General features: G+C 40.4%; 1 protein-coding gene across 1 annotated transcript in view; it reads right to left on the bottom strand.

Annotated features, from left to right (window-relative positions):
- Positions 1-14,389, bottom strand: part of ITIH5 (inter-alpha-trypsin inhibitor heavy chain 5) — a 74,968-nt gene that overhangs the window by 20,617 nt on the left and 39,962 nt on the right. Inside the window, 2 exon segments of the mRNA XM_025445099.3 lie at positions 11,552-11,668; positions 12,353-12,522. Coding sequence (XP_025300884.3) covers positions 11,552-11,668; positions 12,353-12,522 — 287 coding nt within the window.

Genomic DNA, 14,389 nt, shown 5'->3' with positions numbered 1-14,389 from the left:
TGGTCCATCCCCTACTTCCCACTCTGGCCAAGGAGGCAACCTTACCACTTCTACCTGTAGGGTCCAGGTGTTCATCTGCAGGATGTAAATCTAACAGGAAGTAAATAAGAGCATGCTGACCACGAGATTTTCACCTACGTTTACACATCTCCTTTGTAAACCTGTGTCCTTCACCCATGTTCTGACACACCTCCTGACCATCTTGATGGAATCCTCAGTTCCCCGTGCTTGGTCTAAATTCCTAAGTTTATATTGCCCAACTGCATGTTTGGATTCTGGAGCCCTGCCTGTTTCATTCTACAGACTTCTTCTGGTGTCTGACTGACTCTTTGACTGCCCTTTGACTCATGCAACTTTCTACTACGTGTGAGTTTGCATGATTCCCTTTTCCCTCGCATGGGTCCACCCTGTGTCACTTGCTATAAATCTCCAGGGATTGGCCTTGACATACATTAAGACCATAACAAAAAGATTGGAGAGGCTGAGAAAAAGCCATGCTAAATGTGAAACAGTGGAACAATTAGCGAGTAAACACAGCATACCAGCACATGTAGATGGTGTACACAAGAACATATTTAGAGGAAATGGAACCATCCCCCACCAGGCAAGGACAGTGAGGACATCCCTGTGTCCTTCATCTTCCCATACTCTTTTTTTTATTTTTATTTTTATTTTTTATCTTCCCATACTCTTATAGACACTGTGAGCCTGGAAAGCGAGAATCTGGTTGCAGGAGGGAAGAGATTCTAAAACCAGATGAACTTTGTTCTTGGGGGTTGGGGAGGATCTTGGTTACTTTTTCTTCTGACTTTTGGTAACACTGACCCTTATCTGCAGAAGGGGACTGATTCCGGAGAGCCTGAGGGTCTGGAGTAGAGAAGGCAAGAGTCTTCCTCTGCCCACTGTTCCACTGGCTATGCTGTCCTTCAAAGGAACCAGGTTTACTGAAGGGTCTCAGGCTCAAATCCCCCACTTCCTGGCAATGGCATATGCACTCTTGTTTCATGGCTTTCTTCATGTTTTTCCTCAATCATGAATTCACTCCCTCCTTTCAAAAAAACTGTCCCATCTTCAAGGACTAATTCCTATGTCACCTCTGGCATCAATCTTTCATTGACTACCCCAAGCTCTTTCCTTTCCTTAAAATTCTTTCCACTATCTACGTGACATGTTAGTTTGATGAACATAGGGTTGTTTCATATTTCTTCTCCCCAGCAAAATTCTAAGGTCCTTTTTTTAAAAAAATTATTTTAATGTAAATTCAATATAATTAGTGTAGAGTGTACTGTTAGTTTCAGAGGTAGAATTTAGTGATTCATCAGTTGCATAGAACACTCAGTGCTCATTACATCACACACCCTCCTTAATGCCTATCCCCCGGTTACCCTACCCCCTCACCTCCACCCCTCCAACAACTGTCTGTTTCTGAGAATTAAGAGTCTCTTATAGTTTGTCTCCTCTCTGGTTTCATCTTATTTTTTCTAAGGTCCTTAATTAGGGTGACTTAAATAGACTTCTCTGGTGTGCACGTGTTTTCTCTTGCTTCCATGCTTTGCACAAGCTATCTATCTCCCTCTGTTTGGCCCCTCTGTCCCTTCCCACCCTACAAGATGACTAACTTCTAAAAGTTAGACCTTTAAGACTCAACCACCCCTGCCCTGATAAATCCATAATCCCCTTCTCCACTCCTACAAAGAACTGATCGGCACCTGCTCTGTGCCATGACTAGACCATACAGGGAGCGCTCTGCATACAACAGTCACATGACTTTTCTTCTCTGAACCCCTCAAGAGAAAAATTCTGTCACATTTATTTTTTTTATCCCCTATGCCTAGTGCCTCTCCCACAGCATATAATCCATATTTGTTTCATTCCTTGAGAATCTGGAGTCTGGAGCCAGAGCCAAGGAGGGATCGGAAGGCAGGATCGAGTGTCCTGAAGGAGGGAAAGGGGAGTCTGCACATTTAGACAGCACTGAGGAATTCCACCCATGTGCAGGTTCCCCCGCCAGCTGGGGGTGGGGGACAGTCCCTGATAAGCACTTCCACATTTGTTATCTCTTTCAATCCACTTGCTTGCATTTGCAGAATTTATCTCGTTGTTACTTGTAGCCAGTTTCCTTTGGGGCTCTCCCCGGCCCTTTACAGAGAAAATCTGCAGATCTGACTGGAGGGACTTGACCACAAAATTGGGATGCCAGAAAGGAGAAGCTGGGCTTTCTGGTCGCACCAGGACCATGCAGTCGGATGCTGGTGACTAAGAGCCTACAACCTGAATGGATTGTGCGGGAGAACTCAGAGCTCTACATTGTTCATTTTCTCTTTGTATGACAGCCACATGGTGCCTTCAACTCAGAGAGCCTCAAAACTTTTTAAATATCATCTCATTTGAGTAAATTTTAACTGCCCCAACAAAAAAGTGTTCTAAATAACTCAGATGCTTCTGACTTACTTAAAATGATATATCATCATCATTGTGGAGGAGCAAAGTTTTTTGAAACAAAAAAACCCAAGTTTTCAGTGGTCACCTCAGGCAAGAACTACTGTGCCCTCTGTCCATCATTTATTTCCTCACATTCTGAATCAGAGTCAAAAACACGTTTTCCCCACTGCCTTCTGTCCCCTGCCCAAAGTCCCAGATCTCTGTTTTGCAATGCATTTCTGACACATGCATCTACTGCTGGCCATGTTTGGACATGAGCAGCTCAGTAGATGTGAATAAATACTACCAACTAAATGATCTCTAGCCATGCCATTAATCCCTGTGGACCAGGGGTCAGCAAACTATGGCCTGGGGGCCAAATCCAAACCTCTGCCTGTTTTTTGACAAACACAGTTTCTTTGCAGATTGCCTATGGCTGCCTCTGTGCTACAGGAGCACAGCTACGCAGTGAGACAGGGACCAGCTAACCTGCAATGTTTAAGATATGTATGATCTGTGGTCATTGAAAAAGTCTATTGACCCCTGTTCTAGAAAACCAGAAAGGGGGAAGCTAAACATTTTTATTATTACCTGGAGTTATGCTTTTAGATATTTACAATAAGGCCTGTAGCCTGAAAAGGTAACACAGGAGTACGGAAGCCTTCCATCATCTACACTTATTTGCTTGATAGCCATATATTGCCTATCTGCGAGACCCTCCAAATTTTCGAGACGTGATCTCATTTGGCCTTCCTACATCTTCCTTTCCTGAGATCCTTTATTTGCTCTCTCCTCCAACCAGCTCGCTGCTCCCCTGACGCCATTCTGGGTTCTGCTGGCCTTGTCTGGCATTCTTCCTGGCTGCTCAGTGACCTTCAGCCTGCCCTTCCTTTGACCCCCATCACATACAAGCTACTTTCTCGACATCCTAATATTTTTACAGCATCTCCCCTCTCAAACTGCGGCAGAGCCATATGTTCTTGAAGAACATGGCTGGAATAAAGGTCATGACATCACTGGACCTCACAGTCACCAACTTTCTCCTGCTCTCCTTACCACCACTGTGTCCATGCTGGCCCTTGGTCTGTCCCAACCAAATCGTGAAAGGAAAGAAGTCTGCATCCCCCTCCATGCCCACGGTGTGCGTAAGTTAAATAATAAATCATGAATAGTTAATTCTATGCATCAGAGCAGAACAGCTCCATTAGTTCTTCATGACACCAGCTGCTGGCTGGAGCCTCTCAGCCTTAGGGCAGCTGACATCCGCGTGCACTCACTCACATCACATCATTGGGGCATGAGGACAAGTAGAGTCTGGAAACTTAAGAGGTGGTCTAATGTTAGGGTCTATGTCTAATGGTACAGTGAAGAATGGTATGGGGAAGAGCTAGTGGAAACTGGGCTTGAGGCTGAACTTTTCTTCTTACTGTGTTCTGCATTTTAGCATAGTGATGTCACCTCCCTGCCCCTCACCTTTTCATTTATAAGAAGTGGGTAACAATGTCCATTTCACTGGATTGCTCAAAGATTCAATGAAAAAAATGTACATAAAATGCTTCGAGTGCTTGGTATGTACTAGGCACTCCATGGCACTCAAAAGCACACACCACATTTAATGTTTATGTGTTGGTATGTATTTCAGCAAAAATATTTACCTACTAGGTGTGAGAGACAGTGCTGAGAGCTGGGACTATGTACTCTAATGATCAAAAACAAGATGCTTCCCAAATTCATGGAGCTTACAGACAGGCTATTTGCCTACAGGGCTGCACATAAAATGCCCACGTGGCTCTTAGACACTGAATTTTGGATGTGAAGACAAAACTGATGTCCTGGAGCAGGAAGTAAGCCAATGAATGAAGTGCAAGCAACGTTCACCTTTCCCCTCATTTTAATTTGGCATTTACAGATAAGAAACATTATGCTTGTTCTCTACCCTCCAAAATTGACAACTAACTTCAATGGAGAAAGGAAGACACACTTCCAAAAGCTACATGGGAATCTATGATTGGCACGGAAGAGCCCAGATTATGGGAACAAGTCTAAAGAAAGTTCTAGCATGAAAGGCACCTGGTAAATGATACACTAGCCAGTGCCTGGTTCTCAGAGAGAGGCCCTTAGCCAAGTTCCTCAATATGAAGGTGAAAGTAGATCTAGTTACATAGACTAGGGAAAGGGAAGAGAAGAACATGTAAATCTTGGTCAAGGACAGATGTATTTCACATATATTCTCCTTCATCCTCCCGAGGACATGGATGTTAGCTAGTTTGAGCACTTAAAAGCATGAAACTAATAAGGAAAAAAAAAGGTCTAGGTTGCTCACATTTTCTGTGGCTCTTCTCAGCTCTTCCTCCCACTTAGAGGTTTTATAGGCGGAAATCTTGCCCAACCCAGCACCTGGCCTCGCTCTCAACAGATTCTCCAGCAAACATAGATGGGATAGAAAACAGAGCCCAGTCAGGTGCCAACAACCTGCAGGAGGCTCTGTAGCTGTTCCCAGGCCGGCAAAGTCCAGCTCCCATTCCCACTGGGACCAGGACCAGAACCAGAAAGTTCCCAGGTCCTGGCATACCCTTTAGTGAGTGTACATTTTAAGGTTAAAGGATCTTATACTTATTTATAAATCAGTTGTTGAAATTATAGTTATTAAATACCAACTGTGTGCCCTTCACTGTGATGAGCAATGTGAAGAACTTCGAGCCCATCAACAACAAGAGGAGCCAAGAACCCCCGGTGTTATAGCGAATGATTTTTCAGAGGATCTGAGAGGACCTATGACTAATGTCTGATGTTACCGAAGCCTGCTGACACATCGCGAAAGCGCTGTGTTTGGGGTAATCATCCTCTTCACCAGTGGCCATGATACTGTGTACAAGGCTCTAGAGTCCACTAAGCTTTTCAGTGAGTGCTGTGGTCTCCGAGGAGCTGAGAGCTGCTAAAATCATCAGCAGTTTTTAAAACACTCCAAGGCAGCAACAGGCTTTAGAAATTGCCTAGAGGCTTCTGACATGTGTTTGGCTGGTCTAGGGTGGTTCTCCTGGAAAGAGGCCATGCTGTAGCTTAGAAGCCAGCAGAGTGCATGCCAGACTTTCTTCAGTGCCCAGCAAATAATGGAATTTTAATATCCAGGAATGAGGGAGGAGGGGAGAAAAACAACGGGAATGACGTGTATCATTACACTGCTCTTGCACAGTGCATGGAAATCCCTCCTGACACGCAGCCTTCTTCACTGGGTCTTGAAATGTCAAACTGCACTCCCTTTGGATCCCCATGCAACTCTACTAGTGTACATGAGAGCATTGTGTCATCACACCATTAACTTGCACCAAGAGGTCACACCATCATGGTCTGATTCATGGGCCTCACATTCAGACCTGGCTTTGAAGCCTGGACCCTGCCATTTACTAGCTGAGTTATTCACCACTGTAAAGCCTCAGTTTCTCCATCATTACAATGGGGATGACAGCCAAATTATTACAAAGATTAACGATCCTTTTATCCAATAACTCATATAATACATTTAGCATGATGCCTCCCATGTTGCAAATGTTCCATGTTGTATTTTTAAGAAGTGCCCAATTAACAGTGAGTCTAGGAGATTCTGATTTAGTTCACCGGTTTTCTCTGAACAATTTGGGGCAGGATTTATCTTTCCGGGGGTCTAGTAAGAAGATTCTTGACTGTTCTCCCACCGGAAGTGAAAGACCCTATGGCCTGGAATGAATTGGGTTTGAGGTTTAAGCCTGACATGACTCAGACAGCTGAAGATGTGAGCCACTCAAGCTGCTATAGCCTTCGGGTGGTTTCATGACCTTTGTGTGAAGATGCAGAATGGACCGTGCATTTTTATAATTTTGGCATTTCTTAATATTTATTGGGAAATAATTTAAATATTATAATTTTGTTGGATTCTACAAATGTATACTATGGAAGATGTCATTGTAAGTAATTTACATTATTTAAAGTTGAACAATATGAACACAAAAATAGTATTTTTTAATTTGCATTTTTTAGTCATTAGTCCATTTGACTCTTTCATAATCTTACTGAATTTTATTTCTCTTTTGTAAATTGTTTCATTTTCTTTGCCCATTTCTTAAATAAGATTAATATTAATTGACCTGGAATTGCTCTTTATATACTAAAGATAAGTTTCTCTTTGCTGCATACACTTTTCCAGCCTTCTGTTTACTTTTATTCTGTTTTTGCTTGAAACAAAAGTTAAACATTTTTTATATAGCTAACATTACTGATTTTTTCCCTTTATAATTACTTTTCATTGCTGTTAGGTTTTAAAAATCTTTCCCTATTTTAAAACTAATTAAATATACCTATTTTCTTACTTACTTTTGGGTGTGGTTCATTGATTACCTTTTGCTGCTTAATCCATTTGGAATTCTTACTCTGGTAACAGTTTTAAATGTTAATGAGTTGGTATGGCTTTTCTAGAAAACATGGTTTTAATATCTGTAAAAACCACAAATTAGTTGGTTTTCCTTGCCCCAGTAATTCCACTTCTAAGAATCTAACTTAAGAAATGATTGACATGTGGTCAAAGATTTCTACATGAAGACAGTCATTCCAATGCTGTTTATAATTAGCAAAAGAAGGAAATAGCTTGAAGTCTCTCACGGGTGGTAGAGTGAGTCAATGTTTTTCAGCAGCACTCTCCAATACAGAACCACTAGTCACACGTAGCTACTTAAATTTAAATGCATTAAAATGAAATAAGATTAAAACATTTCAGTTCTGGGCAGCCCTGGTGGCTCAGCGGCTTAGCGCCGCCTTCAGCCTGGGCATGATCCTGGAGACCCGGGATCGAGTCCCACGTCAGGCTCCCTGAATGGTGCCTGCTTCTCCCTCCCTCCGCCTGTGTCTCTGCCTCTCTCTCTCTCTCTCTCTCTCTGTCTCTCATGAATAAATAAATAAAATATTTAAAAAAAAAACATTTCAGTTCCTCAGTTGCATTAGTCACATTTTAAGTGCTAACAGCCACATGTGACTAGTGGCTACCACGCTGGATGCTATAGGTATAGAACATTCCCATTCTCAAAGGAGTTTCCACTGTACAGTGTTGCCTTATGGCCATTAAAACAAGCTTTTTAAAAACAAGAATATTTAATAATATCTGATATATTCATAATACAAGGGTAAGTAAAAATATAAAAATACAAGATATTTGGTAATAACACAAATTCATAGTGGCTGCAATAATTTTAATTATCAATACCTTCAACAAGTGATTTTTTTTTTCCCAGAGGAAACCCAAACCCTGGTCTCATGAAGGTCATTGTCTTAAAGAAAAAGAAAAAAGAAAGAAAATATGAAGATGTATAGGTACTTAGAAATTTAATGACACACACAGAGAAACCTAGTACATGGCACCTACTCAGTAACTGCTAATTAATTCAAAATCCAAATGGGAATTACCACACTGAGTGATATGCAAGACCTAATTAACACTACATTCAATGACCAACAGTGGTCTCCAAGAAGCCACGACTCTGCTTTTGTCAGCATCTGTTATCCACCCAACAAAGTCACAAAAACGATAATGGCACTTAAGAACTTGGAGTGCAAAAAGCAAAGAACTTTACAGAATATTCAGTAAATATGAAAAGGCTATGAGGCCTCTCAAACATCAGTAGAAAATTAACCACTACAAAAGAATATTTCATGTACATGTGATAAAAGAATATTTCATGTACATGTGATTAATCACTTTGGGAAACATTGCCCATAAAGAAAACCTGCAGGTAATTTCATACCCAACCTTCCCACTGTGAACTAAAAAAGCAATATACAAAATATATTTTTTAAAAAATCTTGAGAGTATCAAAATAGTGAGAAAAAATATCTGGGAAAAGATGAAAATTTAAAGCAGCAGCCTCAGCATTTGGCAACACTTTTATCTAAAGGATGTATGTCAAGGACAGAGAAGTATCTGAGAGGCTGAGCACCACTTCAGTGGCTTAGAGGGTCAAAAGTTGAAGTCTAGAGCCCACCAGGGATAGGTGCTCTGGTAAATCTCTACATTTTGTGCTATATAGAAATAAACCAATCTTTAAAGGACTGAAATCCAGCTTTGAGCCATCTGAGCTTCCCAGAAAAATCTCAAGCCCTGAAAATGGACTAAAATGATCCCAGATTGGGGCACCTGGGTGGCTCAGTTGGTTAAGTGGCTGACTCTTGATTTCAGTTCAGTTCATAATTGCAGGGTCGTTGGACAGAGCCCTGCATCAGGCTCTGCACTCAGTGGGGCGTCTGCTTCAGGATTCTCTCTCTCCCACAATTTGCATGCTCACTCTCTCTCTTTCATATAAGTAAATAAATCTTCGGGAAAAAAAATGATCCAGTTTATAATCCCCCATGTACCTGACAGAAACACCCCAAACTTCCTATAGCAGAAAAGTTCATCATCCTAGGCTTTCAACTATTTCTACAAACAAATGTTTGAATATGGGGATCCCTGGGTGGCTCAGCGGTTTGGTGCCTGCCTTTGGCCCAGGGCACGATCCTGGAGTCCCAGGATCGAGTCCCGTGTCAGGCTCCCGGCATGCAGCCTGCTTCTCCCTCCTGCTGTGTCTCTGCCTCTCTCTCTCTCTCTCTCTCTCTCTCTGTCTATCATAAATAAATAAATAAATAAATAAATAAATAAATAAATCTTTAAAAAATGTTTGAATATGTTCATAATACAATCAAAAATGACCAGTCACACAAGGACAGAAAGAAAACAATAAAAACAACTCATAAAGGGACTCAAGCTCGGAATGATCAGATATGGGCTTTAAGATAACTATGTCTATGGTACTGGAGAAAAAGAAGTGTTATTTAAAACTTTGTGAAATAACTGAACATTCTAAAAAGTGACAGAGCAGATTTGAAGAGAACCAAATGGAAATTCTAGAACTAAAAAACACAATAACTGAAGTAACTCAATGGATGCATCTGAGACCACACTGGACATACCTGAAAAGAGAATCTGTGGCTTGTACCTAGGTTTGGAAGGACGTATGAAAAGGCAAAAGCTGGAATAAATAGAAGAAAGCACAGGATACAGGATATGGAGAGATTTTCTAATGCTGGAATCCTTTAGGATTAGGATTAGGAAAAGTGAGCCAATGTGATGTCAGAAATAATGACTGAGGATTTTCCCATGAATCCACAAATTCATGAAGTCCTAGGAACCTCAGGCAAAAATTTAAAAAAAAAAGAAAGAAATCTGCATCTGAAATCATCATATTAAAGCTACAGAAAACTTAAGATTAAGAGGAATATTTTAAAAGCAGTCAACAATAAAAGATGACATTTAAAGGAACAACAGTTAAAATGATTACCAACTTATCAACAGCAACAACAGAATCCAGCAGACAATGGGATCTATCTTCAATGGAAAGAAAAATCATTGTCAATGCAGAATTCCATTCCCAGTAAAAATACCCTTCAAGAATGAGAATGAAATAAGTCATCTTCAAACAAGCAAAAACTAATAGAATTCTTTACTAGCAGACCCACATTTGAGAAGATACCAATGAGTGTTCTTTAGGGGAAAGAAAAGTAATCCCAGATGGAAAGTCAGAGATGCAAAATGAAGGAAAAGCAGGCAAAGTGGAGAAGTCAGCAGCAGCTTGAATTCTGCGCAAGGATGTGGTGTTAAAGAATTACATGGAACTGACTCGCAGGGAGAAGTTATCTTGCCCCTATACAAGTTAGAAATCATATCTAGCAAACTTCTGGAAAAAAAAAAAGTTAAACCCTATTTTTGCATGGAATATATTTTTTACTCTTTTGGAGTGGAGAAACATAAGATGCCATGAAGAAAAAAATCAACAAGTTCTACATGATTTGTTAAATTCAAATGGCCAAAGAAAGAACTTACAAAGTAGTAACTGAGAGAAAATATTTACAATAGTTTATCCGCTAAGATCAGGTTCGACTGCATATTGAAGGGGATCTAGGGGTGGAAAGAGATAACATAGAGGTTTCCTTTGAGGTTTCAGGTACTATTAAGCCACATATGTATTATTAATTAATAAAAATAGATAATGAATTAAGACAGAAAAGCTAAGACAACTGTTTGGAGAAGGTAGCTATTATTTGGTCTGGCAGCCAGTAGTTTTTTCTGTTTTCTGTTATGTGAGTTGAAACTATATTATAAAAACACATTTATGGGGTCCCTGGGTGGCTCAGTGGTTGAGCATCTGCTTTTGGCTCAGGTCGTGATATCAGGGTCCTAGGATTGAGTCCTGCATCAGGCTCCCCGCAAGCAGTCTGTTTCTCTCTCTGCCTGTGTCTCTGCCTCTTTCTGTGTATCTCTCATGAATAAATACATAAAATCTTAAAAACACACTTGTGATATTTATGATACCAGATAAGGAATAGTTCTTTCCAGTGGTTTGTTAAAATAATTTTTAATATTTGTATTTTCAGTATAGTTTAATATTTCAGCATAGACTGCATGTCCCTTAATGCCCCCCATCCTTAGAATTTTAACTATTTATCCTAAATGCCATAAGAATATCACTCCTGAATTCTTGAGATAGAATTCCTTTGTTCTAAGGGTAGGCCAATGGGGCTGTCAATGGCTCTGTTCCATTGCTTTGAAAGGACGTCATTTCCAAACAGAATTATTCCATCAACAATAGTGCTGTCGAGTGTCCCTATCAGCATATTCCTGTCTCACATTTTCTACTCTGACAGTCCCCTTTATTTCAAAGTGTTTCTATAGTATGTCCCTCTGTTCTCTTAAAACCACCATCCTGGGGACACCTGGGTGGCTCAGTGGTTGAGCATCTGCTTTCAGCTCAGGTCCTGATCCCAGGGTCTTGGGATCGAGTCCCACATCGGGCTCCCTGCATGGAGCCTGCTTCTTCCTCTGCCTGTGTCTGCTTCTCTCTGTGTTCTCTCATGAATGAATAAATAGAATCCTTAAAAAAAAAAAGACTACCATCCTAAAATGACAGTTTATGTCAGTGACTGAACTGGATCAGTTCAGGAAGGTTCTGCTGTAGGCAGGAATAGCTGGATGGTAAAGTGGACATTTGGCATCAACTGAATTTTATTCACAGAGCACATCATGGTTCCAGGCAAAAGCGAGAGAGAACGAAATTGTCAGTTGACCTTCACTCACCTGCCGGAGCTTGGTTCCTACCATGGAGGCACTGCTGTCAAGCACAAATACCACGTTCTTGGGTAAAGGAGGTAGGTCTCTGGGGGCAAAGTAGTGCACAAAATAGCCATTTAGAACCTGGTGGAGAGAAGAGAAAGTAAAAATGGTAGTGTCCAGTAAACTACTTAAAATGGACAGTCTATATAACTTCCACAAGTCAGAGCACAAAACAGAGTCTGGGCAGATTCCACACTCAGAGCAAAAGTACCTACTGTCCTGATCCCTCCAAGAGAACTAACTGCTAGTTTAATCTGTATAAAGATAAAATCCTCCTTTTGTGACTTAATCACTATGTTGACTAACTCAATTTTAATTATCCCTTTATGGCCCTTGCCACTTGGAATTCCTGCTTCCGTCAATACATGGTTTTTGCAAGTTGAGATGTCAAAGTTGTCTACATTCTGGATGCATGCTAACGCATTTTAATATTCCCACCCTGTCTCTGGAGCATTAAAACCTAAAGGGAAATGAGCCATGGACCAGGCTCTCTTAATTAAAACTGAAGATGAGCTAAAATTCTAACTTCATCTAAAACACCACAGGGGAAAATTACATTACAGATTTCATTTGCTCTCCAGATTACTGAAGCAGGAAATAGGAAGGGAACACCCTTAGTCCCCTTGGAGACATATTTTAGGTTCAAACCAATTTCCAGGAACCAGAAAGTTTTCCCTCCCTTAGGTAAGAACTGGGATCCTTCATTCTGAATCTAACTAAAAGTATCAAGCAACTAACAAGAAATGGCAACCACGAGCCCATTACCTCTATGTCCCCAATGCTCTGTTCCCTGTTGACATCATATCTAATGATGAAATCTCCTAGAATGCCATTCTGGGCAATCTTGGCCTGTTGTACCACACTGGGCTTGAAGGTGACTTTGGCGAAAGTGTCGTTTTGGTTGATAACAGTAGAAGGAGGTGGCCCAGAATCATCTGCAAGCAAGATGTAAACATAATTCACAATGGCACACATTAACACTTTTCAGAAAAGAAGCAGGGCTGTTCTGCATGGGTGCAGAGGGCTCAATTTTATCAGTTTCAGGTTTATATTCCATATGAACTTCACAGACTTCATACTGATAATACATCACAGTACAAGAGATGTTAGAGATTTCACCTTTATGTCTTCTTTTTCATCTTTTACGTGAATTTTTTAAACACACAAAAGTAGAGAGAATAGAGATGAACCCCTGTATCCTTTCACCCAACTTTAACAATTATCAACCTCTTACCAGTCTTTTGTCTCTGTTTCTTTGAATCCCCTCACCATCTCTTGCTATTGTTTTAAAACAAATCCTAGGCATCTTATTTCATCTGTAGATACTTTGGAATGTATCTCTAACTATAGGAACTTTTTTCCACATAACCACAAGTAATAGAACCAATGCTCCATGCCATACTATCCCTGAATATACTCAATCTGTATTGGAATTCTTCTGATTCTTTAGAACAGGTCTTGATATGGCTGATTTGTTCGAATCTGGATCAAAAAAAGACCACATATCACATCGGGTTTATGTTTCTTAAATCTCCTTTAATCTACAAGTGCCCCCTCCCGCTGCCTTTCTTCTAAGGCTACATAAATGTGTTATAAAACTCTGGTTTTCTTGTCCCATGGAATTTCTTACATTGTGCATTTTGTGATTGTTTTCTTGTCCTATTTTTTAACTTGCTTCTCAATTTCCCTGGTTTCCATCCCTGGTTCACACTGTCACATCTGGGGGATCTAGAAAAAATACGAATATCCAGGCCAAGAGCTCATTTAATTGGTCTGAGGCATAGTCTGGGCATCAGAACTAAAAATCTCCAATATGGGTCTAGTGTGCAGTCAACGTTGAGAACCACAGCTCCATCTTCTATACTTCCCTGTGTTCTGGGAGGAAAGTTAGAGGCTTGCTTAGACAAAGGTCAGTACTACTAACAAGAATACTTCGTGGGTGATGCTGACCGCTTATCCTCTTTCACATCAGAAACACAGTGTCTACTTGTCTGCTTTCAGCTGTAATAAGAAAGATGGTGAGCTCCCAGATTGTCAATCTGATCACCCATTATAAAGCTCCTCATCAATCTCTTACTTCATAGGTTTACCAGACACTGACAATGTCTGTCTGGCTCCACTATTTCATTAGAACTGCAAAAGGGTGGTGTCTAACTCTATCACTCCTTCCATATTGAAGTCTTCCATAAGAAACACCTTCCCCCACCAGTCACCCAGTTGGCCTAACACACTGCTTGTCCAGAAAGTTGATGGCTCTTAAAAAAAAATTTCTCCCAAAGTTTCCCCAGCATAAATCTTTGAATATGAGTTAGAATTACAGAAGGATAAATCCATAAATGGATTTTATATGATTTAAGAAAAATTAGTGGGATGACAGAGTAAGTAAAGCAAAAATAGCCCTTTTTTTTTTACTCCTGACCTTTATTTCCTATTAGAAAAGAAAATTATTTCACAACTACCCACCTTTATAGATCCAAACTCCACCATGTCTATATATGTAATAACAGAAATTCAAATTTTGTAGCTCTGCATGCAACAAGAGGAATGTAAAAATAAAGTGGAGGATACATAAATATTAGTATACGTGGAGACTTTACCAGGATACTGAATCAAAGCCAGGCTTAAAACTGCTGCAAAGTTTCTGATCTTTTTTTTTTAATCTATCCAAGTTGACACCACACATAGAGTGAGCTGACCAGCAATCTTCCATCCCTAATTAGCTAAATAAAGTAGGAAACAAGGCATAATTTGCCCATGGTAACTTGTACTCAAGAACGAACTTCCTCTTGTAATGGTTTATTA

This window comes from Canis lupus, chromosome 2, assembly GCF_003254725.2.
Source record: "Canis lupus dingo isolate Sandy chromosome 2, ASM325472v2, whole genome shotgun sequence".
In the NCBI taxonomy this organism is placed as follows: domain Eukaryota; kingdom Metazoa; phylum Chordata; class Mammalia; order Carnivora; family Canidae; genus Canis; species Canis lupus.
Note: the sequence above shows the minus strand (reverse complement) of the source record. Positions and strands in the feature narration are given on the sequence as shown.